This window comes from Haliotis rubra, unplaced genomic scaffold (genome assembly GCF_003918875.1).
Source record: "Haliotis rubra isolate DU_JTF1 unplaced genomic scaffold, ASM391887v1 Scf102, whole genome shotgun sequence".
Lineage (NCBI taxonomy): Eukaryota > Metazoa > Mollusca > Gastropoda > Lepetellida > Haliotidae > Haliotis > Haliotis rubra.
Genome location: NW_025764915.1, coordinates 1,802,726 through 1,815,372, shown reverse-complemented (window position 1 = coordinate 1,815,372; position 12,647 = coordinate 1,802,726). Strand labels below are relative to the sequence as shown.

At 38.2% G+C, this 12,647-nt stretch overlaps 1 protein-coding gene across 2 annotated transcripts; it reads right to left on the bottom strand.

Moving 5' to 3' along the window:
* Nucleotides 1-1,468: 1,468 nt before the first annotated feature.
* LOC124270424 (plasminogen activator inhibitor 1 RNA-binding protein-like) lies at nt 1,469-12,461 on the bottom strand. Of its 2 annotated transcripts, XM_046705462.1 has the most exons (7): nt 12,142-12,461; nt 10,354-10,525; nt 6,942-7,145; nt 5,504-5,575; nt 4,789-4,851; nt 3,625-3,853; nt 1,469-3,115 (listed from the first exon to the last, which is right to left on the bottom strand). In XM_046705462.1, the coding sequence occupies exons 1-7, from the start codon at nt 12,344-12,346 to the stop codon at nt 2,906-2,908; spliced, it is 1,155 nt and encodes a 384-aa protein (XP_046561418.1). In that variant the 5' UTR covers nt 12,347-12,461; the 3' UTR covers nt 1,469-2,905. The 2 variants fall into 2 exon arrangements, with proteins under 2 accessions (XP_046561418.1, XP_046561424.1); XM_046705468.1 differs by lacking the exon at nt 5,504-5,575.
* Nucleotides 12,462-12,647: the final 186 nt, after the last annotated feature.

Here is a 12,647-nt window from a genome sequence, read left to right as displayed (position 1 = left end):
GCACAGCTCACATACCCCCGCTTCCCACTTTGGGACATGGAAATGACTGATATTGATATATATAACGTGACAAGGATCAGCAGCCCACAAGACTTTCTCCTTGACTCTACTAAACTTTATATACATGTTAGATAATAGTTTTGCCATGTACTGATTACAGTAATCATTTATGGAAACATTTTTTGTTTTCCGTGGAAACCTGACATACAATGGACTTGTTGCACACAATGAAGGGGACGTAGATGGAGATCGTTTATTTTTAGCACATGCCATATCTGTGGGTCATGATTAACTTGTGTATTAAGTTTGGTGAACCTAGCATGTATAGTTTCGATGATATGCTGTGGCCAGGTAACCATCAAACACATTTTGCACCAAGTCATATTTCCATGGAAACAACAAAAATTCTGAAGAAAAAAATTAAAATAGCAAAAGGCACATCAATGGGTAATGATTAACATGTGTGTGAAGTTTGGTGAACCTAGCATGTAAACTTTAAGAGTTATGCTCCGGACAAACAGACGGACGGAATGAACGCTATATACCCGTTACTCCGTAGCCGGGGTATAATAATTGAGTCTGGAAAGCCCAGTGATCAATAGCATGAAGATCGATCTGTAGTTTTGGATACCATGCACACGAGTGCAACCAGCCTCACCATCAGATCTCATTAGTCACCTCTTACTACTATAGGTTGCTGAAGATCAATTCTAACCCACATCCTGCGGGTGTTTAGTGTTTGCTGTCCAGTATAAATATTGGCTTCAGATGGTGATTGTGCTTCTCATCAGCTGTATTGACTTCTAGGGATAAAAAACTGTCATAACAGATGTCAGGCAGTCTCGCTACTACTCCCGGTATAGCATCCATCCTATAACCCCTTCTTGCCTGGGAGCAACGTATCTACACAAGTACAAAACAAGGAGCTGATCACATTCTGGCATGTATGAAAAACTACATACACTTGTGACCATCGTTTCAGAATTTTAACGTGATCACAAACCCTAGAGCACTTTAACTTTTCATTCATACACAAGTCTGTCATGGGGACTGACCAAGTGACCTCAACCTGCCGCAATGCTGTGGGTTTCCAAAACATTCTGTACCAAGAAATTGAAGTCATGATATCTTTTCATAACTGTGTACATTACCTATTATGGGAAGAACAATGAACCTATGTTAAGACTGCTGGATCAAACGTGCATGTTTCACTCTAGTTGAACAAGTTAGTAAATAGTGAATTAAATGGTTTTCAGGTTTCCATGTCAAATAGCAAATAATTGATCTGGATCAAAATTCTGATTCCACAGCACAACCTGATCAATATTTCATTTATCAGGCAGGTTTGAAAGACTTAATCTAAATGTTGTGCTGCAACTGCTGTGGGTAAAGAAGTTTTTTCAAGAAACTAAATACTACTTCACGTGTGATCAGAAAGTCAACCATGTAGAGAAAACAATAAACATGATCCAGAAAGATGGGTTGTTATTTTCAAATAAATAACTACAGTGATAGCTGTCCAAGAAACTGCTGCCCCTCACCAGCATTCTCAGTGAAAACACCAAACAGTAGCAACGACATGACACTCTCGTACCTTGGCCGACAATCTGACTCAGTCAAGGTACATAGCAACTTCGATGATACATGCCCCTGCATACAGACTTGCTTGCCGGCGGATGGCAATGCTTTTCCCCCTAAGTAACAAAATCAGATTACAGATGACAGCCAAGCAATGGACTTCTGAGTTGGATGAGATTAATGTTATTAATGTACAATGATAATACTAGGCCAGATATTACACTTGTAAGGAATGTGTGGCTGTGCGATAGCTTGCAAATATGTACAGTTTGCATATGGAACCTTATACAAGAGATTCCCTGACCACACTATTCACCCTAAATGAGCTATCTGTGGCCTCGCCATGAGGTCTGAATAGTTTCACGGGATTCAGACAGAAATCAAAGCCAATTGACATGCACAGATTCATTAATTAAAAGGAACAAAACATTAAAATAACATAATTTCTTTGACCATGTAACAAAACCAAAACAAGGAACTTCAACATGCTTGAGGGTATATTGTAACTACAAATTGCTAAACTAGTCTCAAAATGATTTTTGGCAGTATAAAAATATTGAAAGCTTAAATCTCAGTATATCAAATCTTAACATTACTTCTTCTTTCACCTACCGTCCAGTACTCTGGACAAAAAACAGTATTATGAGGGCATTGGAATACCCACGTATTCTCACAAGACATCTTAAGTTAGTCCATAAACTATTAAGATGTACACAAAATTTTACACTGAAAACGGGAATATAATATATATCATCACAATTGTCTACAAATGTTTCTTCACCGATGGCTGACCACCAACCCTGAGAGAATCTCAAGTAGGTGTCCTGCATTGTCATGTTCATCCATCAAGGGTCTCCCTGAACAATCAAAGTCAATCTGCAGTTACTAGCACTTCAGGAACCATTTAATTCATATATTCATTTCGTAACAAAACAAAAAGACTGGCGTCTTGAGGACACAGTTTTAACGACAGCACTTGAAACATAGCACTCCACAGCAGCTCTCAAGGGTGTGTACATCAACATGCACCATGTCCTGGCGCACTATCACAAGAAGTTTATAACAAAGATCCCATACACACCTTCCAATGGTTGATGAAAAAATGCAGAGAGGTACATATTCATATGCAAAAGTGGGCATGAAATGATTGCTGTATTAGTCTTGCAGCAGTCTCTGAATGCTTGTCTGAAGATACTTTTGGTGTCAATTTTTTTCTTATTATTTCATCGGACATGTTGATTTGGCAAACTACTGAAATCAAAACATCAATGGACAGCTCCACCACTGTGCAATGCAAGGATAAGGTGCAATTCACAATGCACCATTCTCACGACTCGGTTTTAACGAGACGAGGGAAATCATTTTCATCATCCATCCTTGGAGCAGAATCACGGGGTTTCCTCTCGCCCCGACCACTTCCTCCACGGCCTCTACCACGGCCATCTCGTGGTCTCCTGCCACCACGACCTCTCCTTACAGGGTCGTTGAATGTTATCTTGATGTCCAAAAGGTTCTTGTTACCATGTCTCTTCTCATCCTGAAATAACAGCATTTGAACTTAACACATTGGAGGAAATGCAAATAGTTCAAGAATATAAATAGTTACTTGTCTGAAACTAATATAACCATATTGGTTATCAAAACTTGGATTATTTGAATGGATACATCTTGTTCCAACTACCACACTGCACACTGCAGGAAGGAGGCTGTTAAGATAGCACAGTGTAATATTCTAGACCAAGACAAACCAGCAATAGTACCGGTAACATTTCTCATACTTGCAATCCCACTTTCTCAGAAACACATTCAGAAAGTTTAACCCCAAATACAAGAAATGTTACATTTGACCACTTTCTGAAAGCATTTGTGTATTCCAAACCAGCAATTGACCAAGCTAAACAATGTGAATAAAAAGAGTCTGCAAGCTTGATCACCTAATCTGCTACTCTTCGAAGTCATGCATGGTTCTCAATTCTAACTTCCTGTTCACAGGGGCAAGAAGGCAATGAACATGAGTTCTGATATTTGATGAATGTTTATCCAAACCTCAAATTCATCATCTTCTTCCTCCTCCTCTTCATCTTCGCTTCCAGTCCTCTTCTTGGTGTAGGCTGTGCCCTTGCTCCACTGAGCCTCCTCACCCTCGCCAGCCTTTCGGATCTTGTACTTGGGCTTGCTGCGCTCATTCTTCTGCAGGGCTTTCCACTCATCCAAAGTCATCTGCTTAGGTTGGTCCTCTGACTCACCTGCAGGCTGTTCACCCTCGCCGCTTTCACTGTAGAAAAAGGTAAACCAATGAGCTTATTTTGGCAGGTTTATCATGCATATCTAATACACAGACCTGACCCCCTGGACCATAGTTCATGCCCAACACATTTTCAAAATGCCAAATGAGGCCAAAAGTGTATACTAACAACACTGATTTTACCCATGTACTAACGACATTTAATCCTACACTTTGCATTTTAGCAGCCTGTAAATAACGGAGCCTTGGCCAGACAATTGTGTGCTCTATCCGTGTGCAACAGTCCACTTCATGTGGGTACAACATGCAATCTGTCAAGTCACAGCATTTAGTTGCCTCCTACGACCAACATTTTACTGGGGTCTTATTCTATACCAGAAGCCAACACACTACCAGTTACTATTCTAAAGGTTCATCTATTATGTTTCATCAATCATGTTGAAGTTCATGATTTGGTTGGCCAAAGAACAACTCTGTTGCAGTGATGGTGATCTTTGTGTTTCCATCTAGCAGACTGACGTAACCAAAATGGTTGTGTCAAGAAAGCAAAATGTTCATGTCATAAACTATCAGGCAAATCGGTGTCATTTTCCCTGTACGAACGAGCAATAATCTTGGCAGAAATGTGCATCAGCACCATAAATTCAGTGAGTGAGCGAGTTTGGTTTTACGCCGCTTTTAGCAATATTCCAGCAATATCACTGTGGGGGGACACCAGAAATAGGCTTCACACATTGTACCCATGTGGGGAATCGAACCCGGGTCTTTGGCGTGACGAGCGAACGCCTTAACCACTAGGGTACCCCACCGCCCCCCATACATTCAGAGTAAAGTCATCATGACCTTTTCAGTTAATTTACAGGCTACTTTAATCAAATTGAATATTCAGCCAAGATGTCACCAATTACCAGGAGGAACAGCACTTATTGGCAACTAGGTTAATGGTCATTTAACAGCAAACTTACTTGAGCTCAAAGTTTTCAGTGGTTTCTTCTGCTGGTGCCCTCTCTTCAGTCTCCTGAGGTTCCCTATAACGGAAATATTCTTTCTATTAAAAACTATCCATCAAAGCAAGTACCTCAGACGTCATCTGTTGAACATGTGCACAGATAAAGATTGCTGAAAAACAACGCCCAAATAAATGCACATAACAAATGCATAAGAAAGTCACAATTCAAAGTGCCATATGTTGAAAATTCATGCAGGATAGTGAACAAAATCAAAAACAAACTGACATGTCATTTAATGACCACAGCACATGGATGAGTGTTAAGTAAAACTTGAGCAACATCATGCGATTAGTTCAAAACTTTTCCACATAAATATCAACATTTTGTACCTGTTGAAGTGAGCAACTTCTACAAGGATTCAAGTCTATTGTAACTATTTCTCATAATTAACTGTGCATACGAAAGCACTGTCACAAATGATGTAAACTAACAGATAGGGTAGTTTCATTAATTTAGTGGGTCCATATAGTAAGAACAGACAAGAACCAGTGACACCTTAATCCCAAACCTGTTCTGATGTTATTTTCTTAAAACAAATGTCACAATAAGCCAGCACAAAGTTTATAAACTGGTGAAAGATATCCCAATTTTATTAGTATTGCTATACTAGTCAAATAGTTTTCAAGTTAGGTTGTTGCCTGTAGCAGGGTTCCGTGTCTGACAAACTTACGCCAAGTCATCCTTGTAAGATCCCCAGTTGCGGGCACCACCTCCATCTTTCTTCTCAACTGCCTTCACACCACTGAAAGAGATCCAAGCACACTGCTACTGGTCTAGCTTAGCTCTTAACACTACACACATTGAACCTAAATGGGTTCATACGTCAGGGAAAATGTTGACCAATCTCATGTGCGAGTTTCATCCATGAACATGTGGACATCAAATGACCTCCAATTGTGCATTAGTAAATGAATTCATCAATACATGTGTTATTAGAAAAAAACAAAGCAACTGTGGGTGTAATCTCAGCATATTTCAGCTACACATGACATCACAGTGTAGACAGTTTATACCTAATATGCCTGCAAAAAGGGATACAGTGAGTTTGTTTTAGTACTGCTTCAATCGCAAAATTAGACATTGCAAAGAGGTAACAATATTTACCCAAGGAATGAAATTCTACATCTATCAAATGCCTACAGGCTAATTTTTTTTTATCTGGGCTTATCACCACCACTCGAGGAAGAAGAAACACAAACAGAGCACGGAATTTCCAGCATCTTATCAACACAGTCCGTTTATGAAAGAAAATACCAAAGACTAAAAACGTTTAACAGTATTGTTGAACGTCATGATTTTCTTTCAAATCCTCGAATAAATTATTCATTTGCTCCTTCAAAAACGAGACGAGTTCAAGTTTTTATTCTTAATTATCTAATTCTTAACTTCTGCAGGTGAATTGCAGACATTTGAAAAACTGACGAATCTTCATTACATATTGCCCACATCTGACAGGCTATATACCTGCTAGAAATTGGCATTTATTAAACACTTGTGTAGTTCAGCTGTGCATATGACCAGAAGAATATACTCATCTGCAGATCTTCATGTATACTACTTGAAAGAAGTTAAACATACGGTTATGGAGCTGCGACAATAGTTAGCAGTAAGCAAGGCTACATTTCTACTCTTGTCTCTGGCCAAATGTATGCAAGATATTCAGTGATTGAGTTCTTACGTTGTTTTAAGCAATATTCCAGCAATATGAAGGCGGGGGACACAAGAAATAGGCTTCACACATTTTACCCATGTGGGGAATCGAACCCGGGACTTCAGCGTGACGAGCGAACGCTTTAACCACTAGGCTACCACACCGCCCAATAAGATGTTCTGAGAATCCATGCCCACAAGACAACTGATGTACTTAGAACCGTGTTGAAACTGATTTCATAGCATATAGATTAGGAATGGTGGAAAAACTAAATGGTGGAGTTCTAAATAAAAACATACACTTCGTAACTTCTACTGGGCATGTAGCTATCTACCTTTTACCTATTTGGCATTAATGGGACCAGTGACAATTCATAAGCATGCCAGCACAAAATAATATATAATGTGATTATCACATTTAAGCATGTCAGTGATCAACACCAGTGAAACCAACATACGTTTTATCACTACCACTGTGCCTGTCGAAATCCCTTTTGCCTTGGGGAGCCCCAAACCCTTGCCTCTCCCCTCTCTCTCTATCATTATCACGGAAGCCTCCTCTTCCACGGCCTCCACGGAATCCACCTCTTCCTCTGCCTCTTCCTCGCCCCCTTTCACCACCTTCACGGTTGAAGGACCCACTGCTGCCTTCAGGCCTTTCCCTGTAAGGAAATTGCAGATTAGATATACGTGTACAATTATTGTATGGAGGGACAATTTTAAGTCACATTTCCATGCAATTTGTTGAAAAAATAATGTACAAGACACATGCAGTATGGGCTGTATTATTTATCAAAGCAAAAAAACAGCTAACTAGTACATTCAGTTCTCCTTGCATCGTAAGTCATGAATTGGATATAATAGTCATATGTCCTGTAATTGTAAACGGAATATGTCAGGATTACTTTCTCTGAAAATTTAGGAAAAGATGTTAATTCAATTTCAAAGTCGACAGATGTAGCAACTTGTCTACCTGAGGTCGAGACAAATTTCCATGTTGAGTCAGGTATGATACAATCAGTTTCATAAATTACAAAACTGCCAGTGAGCAGAAAAAGTAAGCTAAATTCTATATTGCTGAATTCATTTGGTAACGAAAAGGGACTCATCACCATTCTTAATGAATTTAATACATGTTTACAGACATGCACATTCTTATCCAAGTAAATATCTGTATCTATATTACCCAAGATCCATCATATTACACAAGGAGACACTGACCAAGAAAGTAACTGTAACCTCCCTTTGAACTATAAGAAACAAGAGCCTTGTATACTTTAGAAATTAAACTATCACCCATGAAAATGTACTTGGTATCGTGAGGGCAACCACAAAGCCACAAATCATAAAATGATTTCAGATTTAAAAAAACTCCCAGCCAATAATGTCACACTCTTTAAAATTCACAGCATGTGGACAATGCCTTAGAGCCATTCACAATTTTAGAATTCTAATACGAATGAATAGTTGCCTTTTCAAGGGAAAACAGTAGGGTTAAAACTATGAGGGCTTATTAAAACAGGGAAAGAAATCTTTCAAAATTTCCCACCAGACCACAGGACCAGTGAGTGGTCAATAATTAGTGGTTCTGTCTGTACTTCTCTGGTCCAACATAACATTCGTAGATTTACTTAACTATCGATACAAAATTTTTACTAGCCAGGGACCAAAGGACCACCTTAAATTTCACACACTTTTAAAAATGACCCAAACTTGTTATAGAAGGATGCAATAAAGTTTATTTTTTAAAGTGTAGGCTTAGATTATTTTGGCCCAAAATTCAATGCAGCAGGGATTTACGGGACGCGAATTACGGGACGTGTCCTATACCCACAAAAATTGACAATGGACGCAACGAAACTTATTAGCGCGCATCTGCAGAGACAAAGAAAAAGTCCAAATACTTCTGTAAAAATTCCAATCAAGTAACCACTGAGTTTGCTACTAGCTGAGTTATGGCATCATTTGCAATTTCATTACTGTAACAATTAAAGTGTTGATCATGGTACACAATACAATAACAGTATTAGTAATAATATTTAAGTGTATGGGACCCCCATTTTGTTGTCAAGGACCCCTGAAAATTATAAGCCTGACTCCCCTGGACCCTCATATACATAAATCCCTGATGCGGGTTGTTTAAAGGTTTAACTTCCCGACAAATTCAGTTTCTAAGGAATGAAAACCAGGGTTTAACATGAAGCGTTGATTCCTGCATACTTGACGTAACAATTTTGTAAAAGACTCAAAATATTATCATTTGAGTCCAGCTTGACGCAAGTTTTATGAGTGACTCTCAGAATTCAGTTCAGAGTCAATAAAATCAATCTGATAAGCAAACAATGATAGTTTTTTCTTTCAATTCATGTTAATAACTATGTTACAGTGAATAAATCACAAACCTGATTATTTGTTCAGTGTAATAGAGTTTGTTACGGCTGAACTGAACAGTGAAAAATATACTATTTATTGACTAACATATAAATGACAATACAACACAAAACAATAAAATCTTTACAAAACTCTTGCTTTTTGATATACACACAAATATTGAGCTAAAATTTTAATGACTGTGGGTTCAATACTATGGGTCACCATGACTCTTTTCAAAGTGGTAAAACCCTGGAAAACATTTTTAATAAGGCATTATACAAACAGATAATTGATTAGCATAACAAAGATTTTGATACATATTATTCAACATGTTACATAACATTACACAAGGCATTCTTTCAAAACGATTCCCAGATTCAGAATTCGCGCGACCGATACATGTGTCCCACACTGGGCACGCATAGTTTTTGTTTATTCGTCTAACGGTAGTGGAAAACAAAAAATACATGTGTAACGAGTACTATCTCCAAATCAGAAGTCATGCAATTGTCAAGTTCAGCTGTTCGCGAGGTAGGGTATATTTTCAGTTTTCATGTGTGTTATTTTGTCACCCAAGTGTAAATGTCGATAGGGTTAGGTAGTTTAGCAGCTCATATCAAAAACGCTAGGGTTTGTGGTGTAAATAGCTTCAAATATGGGCAAGACGATTCCAGTCGAGTGGAGCAAGGGCCTCTTCCATGTATGTGCTATTATAGCTCGATCGACCTATAGGCCTAAAGCTCGTCTGAACTACTACAGCTCGATCTAACTATTATAGCTCGTTTTCAGGTTCTCCCCAACCTGTTAACCACTTTCTAAATGACATTGTGTATTCATGTTGCAATAGTCCAGACTTAATCACATCTACTCTGCCAATGTTATTGGATGCTCATAACTATTGTTTCTTATATCCCATATTAAATACACTACAAAGGTTCTTAGATCAAACACCGGGAAGACAAATTTTTCACATATTTCAACACTGGATGTACATTTCTTTTCAGGTTAAAGCCTCTTCATACTGGTCCTGTCAGTGAAACATACAGCACTTGTCGCTTTGACCAAACCATTGTATCCATACAATAGTATACTACTATATACTATACTATTTATTGTTTTTTTTCTAAAGAGTTCAGGGACATAAACCTTCATGGTCAGAAGTCTACACGACGAAAATACATTCTCAAAATATGCAGGGTCCAGTACATCTAACTTGAAATGGGAAAGTTTCCATTTCCATACGGGAATTTATTTTTAAGACACTAACTCTCAACACTGACATATATGTACCTTTAACCAGGTGCATATAAATCCCTGGGCAGATCTTTCAGAAAATTTGTAGATGCAGATCAGGAAATAATAAACAGGCAAATCAGTAGCTACCACAAGACACCTAATGGCATCACTGTCAATCTAGCAACTAGTTTGAAACAAGGATCCACTGACTACTCAACGGTTGACATTGGACTGAATAATGCAAATGGTAATCGTCGTAACCTGAATTCCGGTGGCACATTTTCATCGCCTCCCCGGTTGTCTCTGTATTCTCGTGGCCCTTGGCGCCTGGGTGGCCTCCTATCTCCATCATTTTCACGGATTTCCCGTGGTTCACGGCGCCCTCCACGACCACTGCGCTCACTGGGTTTTGCTGAATTCACTCGCTCCTTTTCTAGAAAAACAATAACACTTACAAATTATTTTCCTGGTATTGTCTGTTCTGCCTCAAACATTTACTGCATATCACAATACATAACTTACTTTTTTGGTTCTGGTTATGTTATACAGCCAAAAGTATCCTGATCAAAGTTGACAATATCCATTTACTATGAAGGTCCAAAAACAAAATTTACCTTATGTTTGATCAATATCTCAGAACATAAAAATCATGGAACTGATTTTAAAATATTTAAGACTCGTTACATCCTAATGAAGCATACCTATAGTCTGTTCGCAGTGAAAACCTACCGATGAATATCAATTTAAACAAAAAAGTAAATCGAATAAAGTGAAATTAAGATTGTGAATCCTCATTTTTACCTTGCCAACTGAACATTTATATCTCAGAATTTTATTCAATTTAGGATAAAACTTGTTTAACAAACGATCGCTACTATTGATTTGTATTACAAGGGGGTATACACATTAAACGAAACACCGACAACAAGTAGAGTTGGTCTAAGTTAACGCTCATCACGTACCGCACATGTATTTGTTTCACTGTTACAACTACTGCGCTTACCCCCTTGTAATACAAACCAATAATAGCGATTTGAATGTATGATCGTATGTTAAACAACTTTTATCCTAAGGTGAGTAAAATTCTGAGATTTAGATGTTCAGTTGGCAAAGGTAAAATTATGATGATTCACAATCTTAATTTCACTCTATTTGATTTACTTCTTTGTTTAAAGTGAAAATGAAATTCATCGGTACGTTTTCACTGCAAACAGACTACACATTGAAACATGACAATCAAGAATCTGAGTAATTCCAAGTTCGAAATCGAAGTGTTGTCAATGACCAGAGTAATTTTAAAATATTCTACATTATTTATTTAATTCAACATAACACCTTCAAGGTGTATAATGGACACTGACTGAGCTTGCTGATTGTCAATATAGTCACCTGATGTTGATAAATTTAACAGCTACATAAATAATGATTGAGTACATTAACGTGCCATGCAGAAATATCTTCAGAGTTTAATTACCACATAACATCATAGTCAAATAGGCATTCCACTGTGTTGATTATTCGAGCATGACGCACCACGTGGGTTAGCTCCACGAAGAGAATTCTTACCTACTTTCTACATTGCGATCCTATGCAGTACGGTCAGCTGATGTTTACGAATTTTGAGACCCCGTAATCGGCTGTAATCTATGAAAGGTTCTAATACAGGTACATACATCTACTTGTCTTGTTGTCAAGGCAAAACTGTACCCACGTGGTCTACTATCGTCCTTGACACTTGACGATCACACTAAAGTCTAGTCAATGGACCATATTAGGTCGTTTCAGAAAGATAATCCAATATTGCACACAAATACCAAAACCACCAGCATATAAGGACGATTTTTTAGTAACACAAATAACACGTAGGCTACTTAGTGTCCCTGGTTCTTAGTAAATAATAATGTTGTTATACTATCACCGAAAACATAAGTTGTAAATGCGCATCTGTATGCGCCCACATGGTCTGTTTCGTTAACGTTTAATATGCTATTCAATTGTCATCTTTACCGACAATGCAATCATGATAAATAGACACAAATGTTGCCAAACCTTCTTTTCTCTGTGCATTCTGTTCCTTGACTTTGCCTTCGGACGGAGCGTTTGCAACCTTTTTACCAGACTGTTTGGATTTCGAAGACTTCTCCTTCTTGGTCTTGGCTGCCTCTTGCTGCTTCAAAAACTCTAAAGGATCGTCATCGATATCTACCATAGTAAGGAACCGATTTTTAATTGCTATGCCGTATTGGTTCTCCATTGTTCCTCTTTCTGGTAGAGGATGGCAATGGATTTTACCGACGGCTTTTTCCTAGGCGAACTTCAGAACCTGCAAAATGGCGTGCTTCCCGCACAATGATTGCACATGCGCGGTGACCCCCGGAATATGTGATGTCACAAAGCCTAAAATGGCAGTGGTGGCGGGAACCTCGCCATAGACACAATTTAGCATACATTTCATTTGAATATATTATTTTTTCTCAAGATAAATATTTATTAGTAATTAGGTAAAACACACTTTCACAAAACTTCATGATTATTAAACGACTTTAAAACAAGTG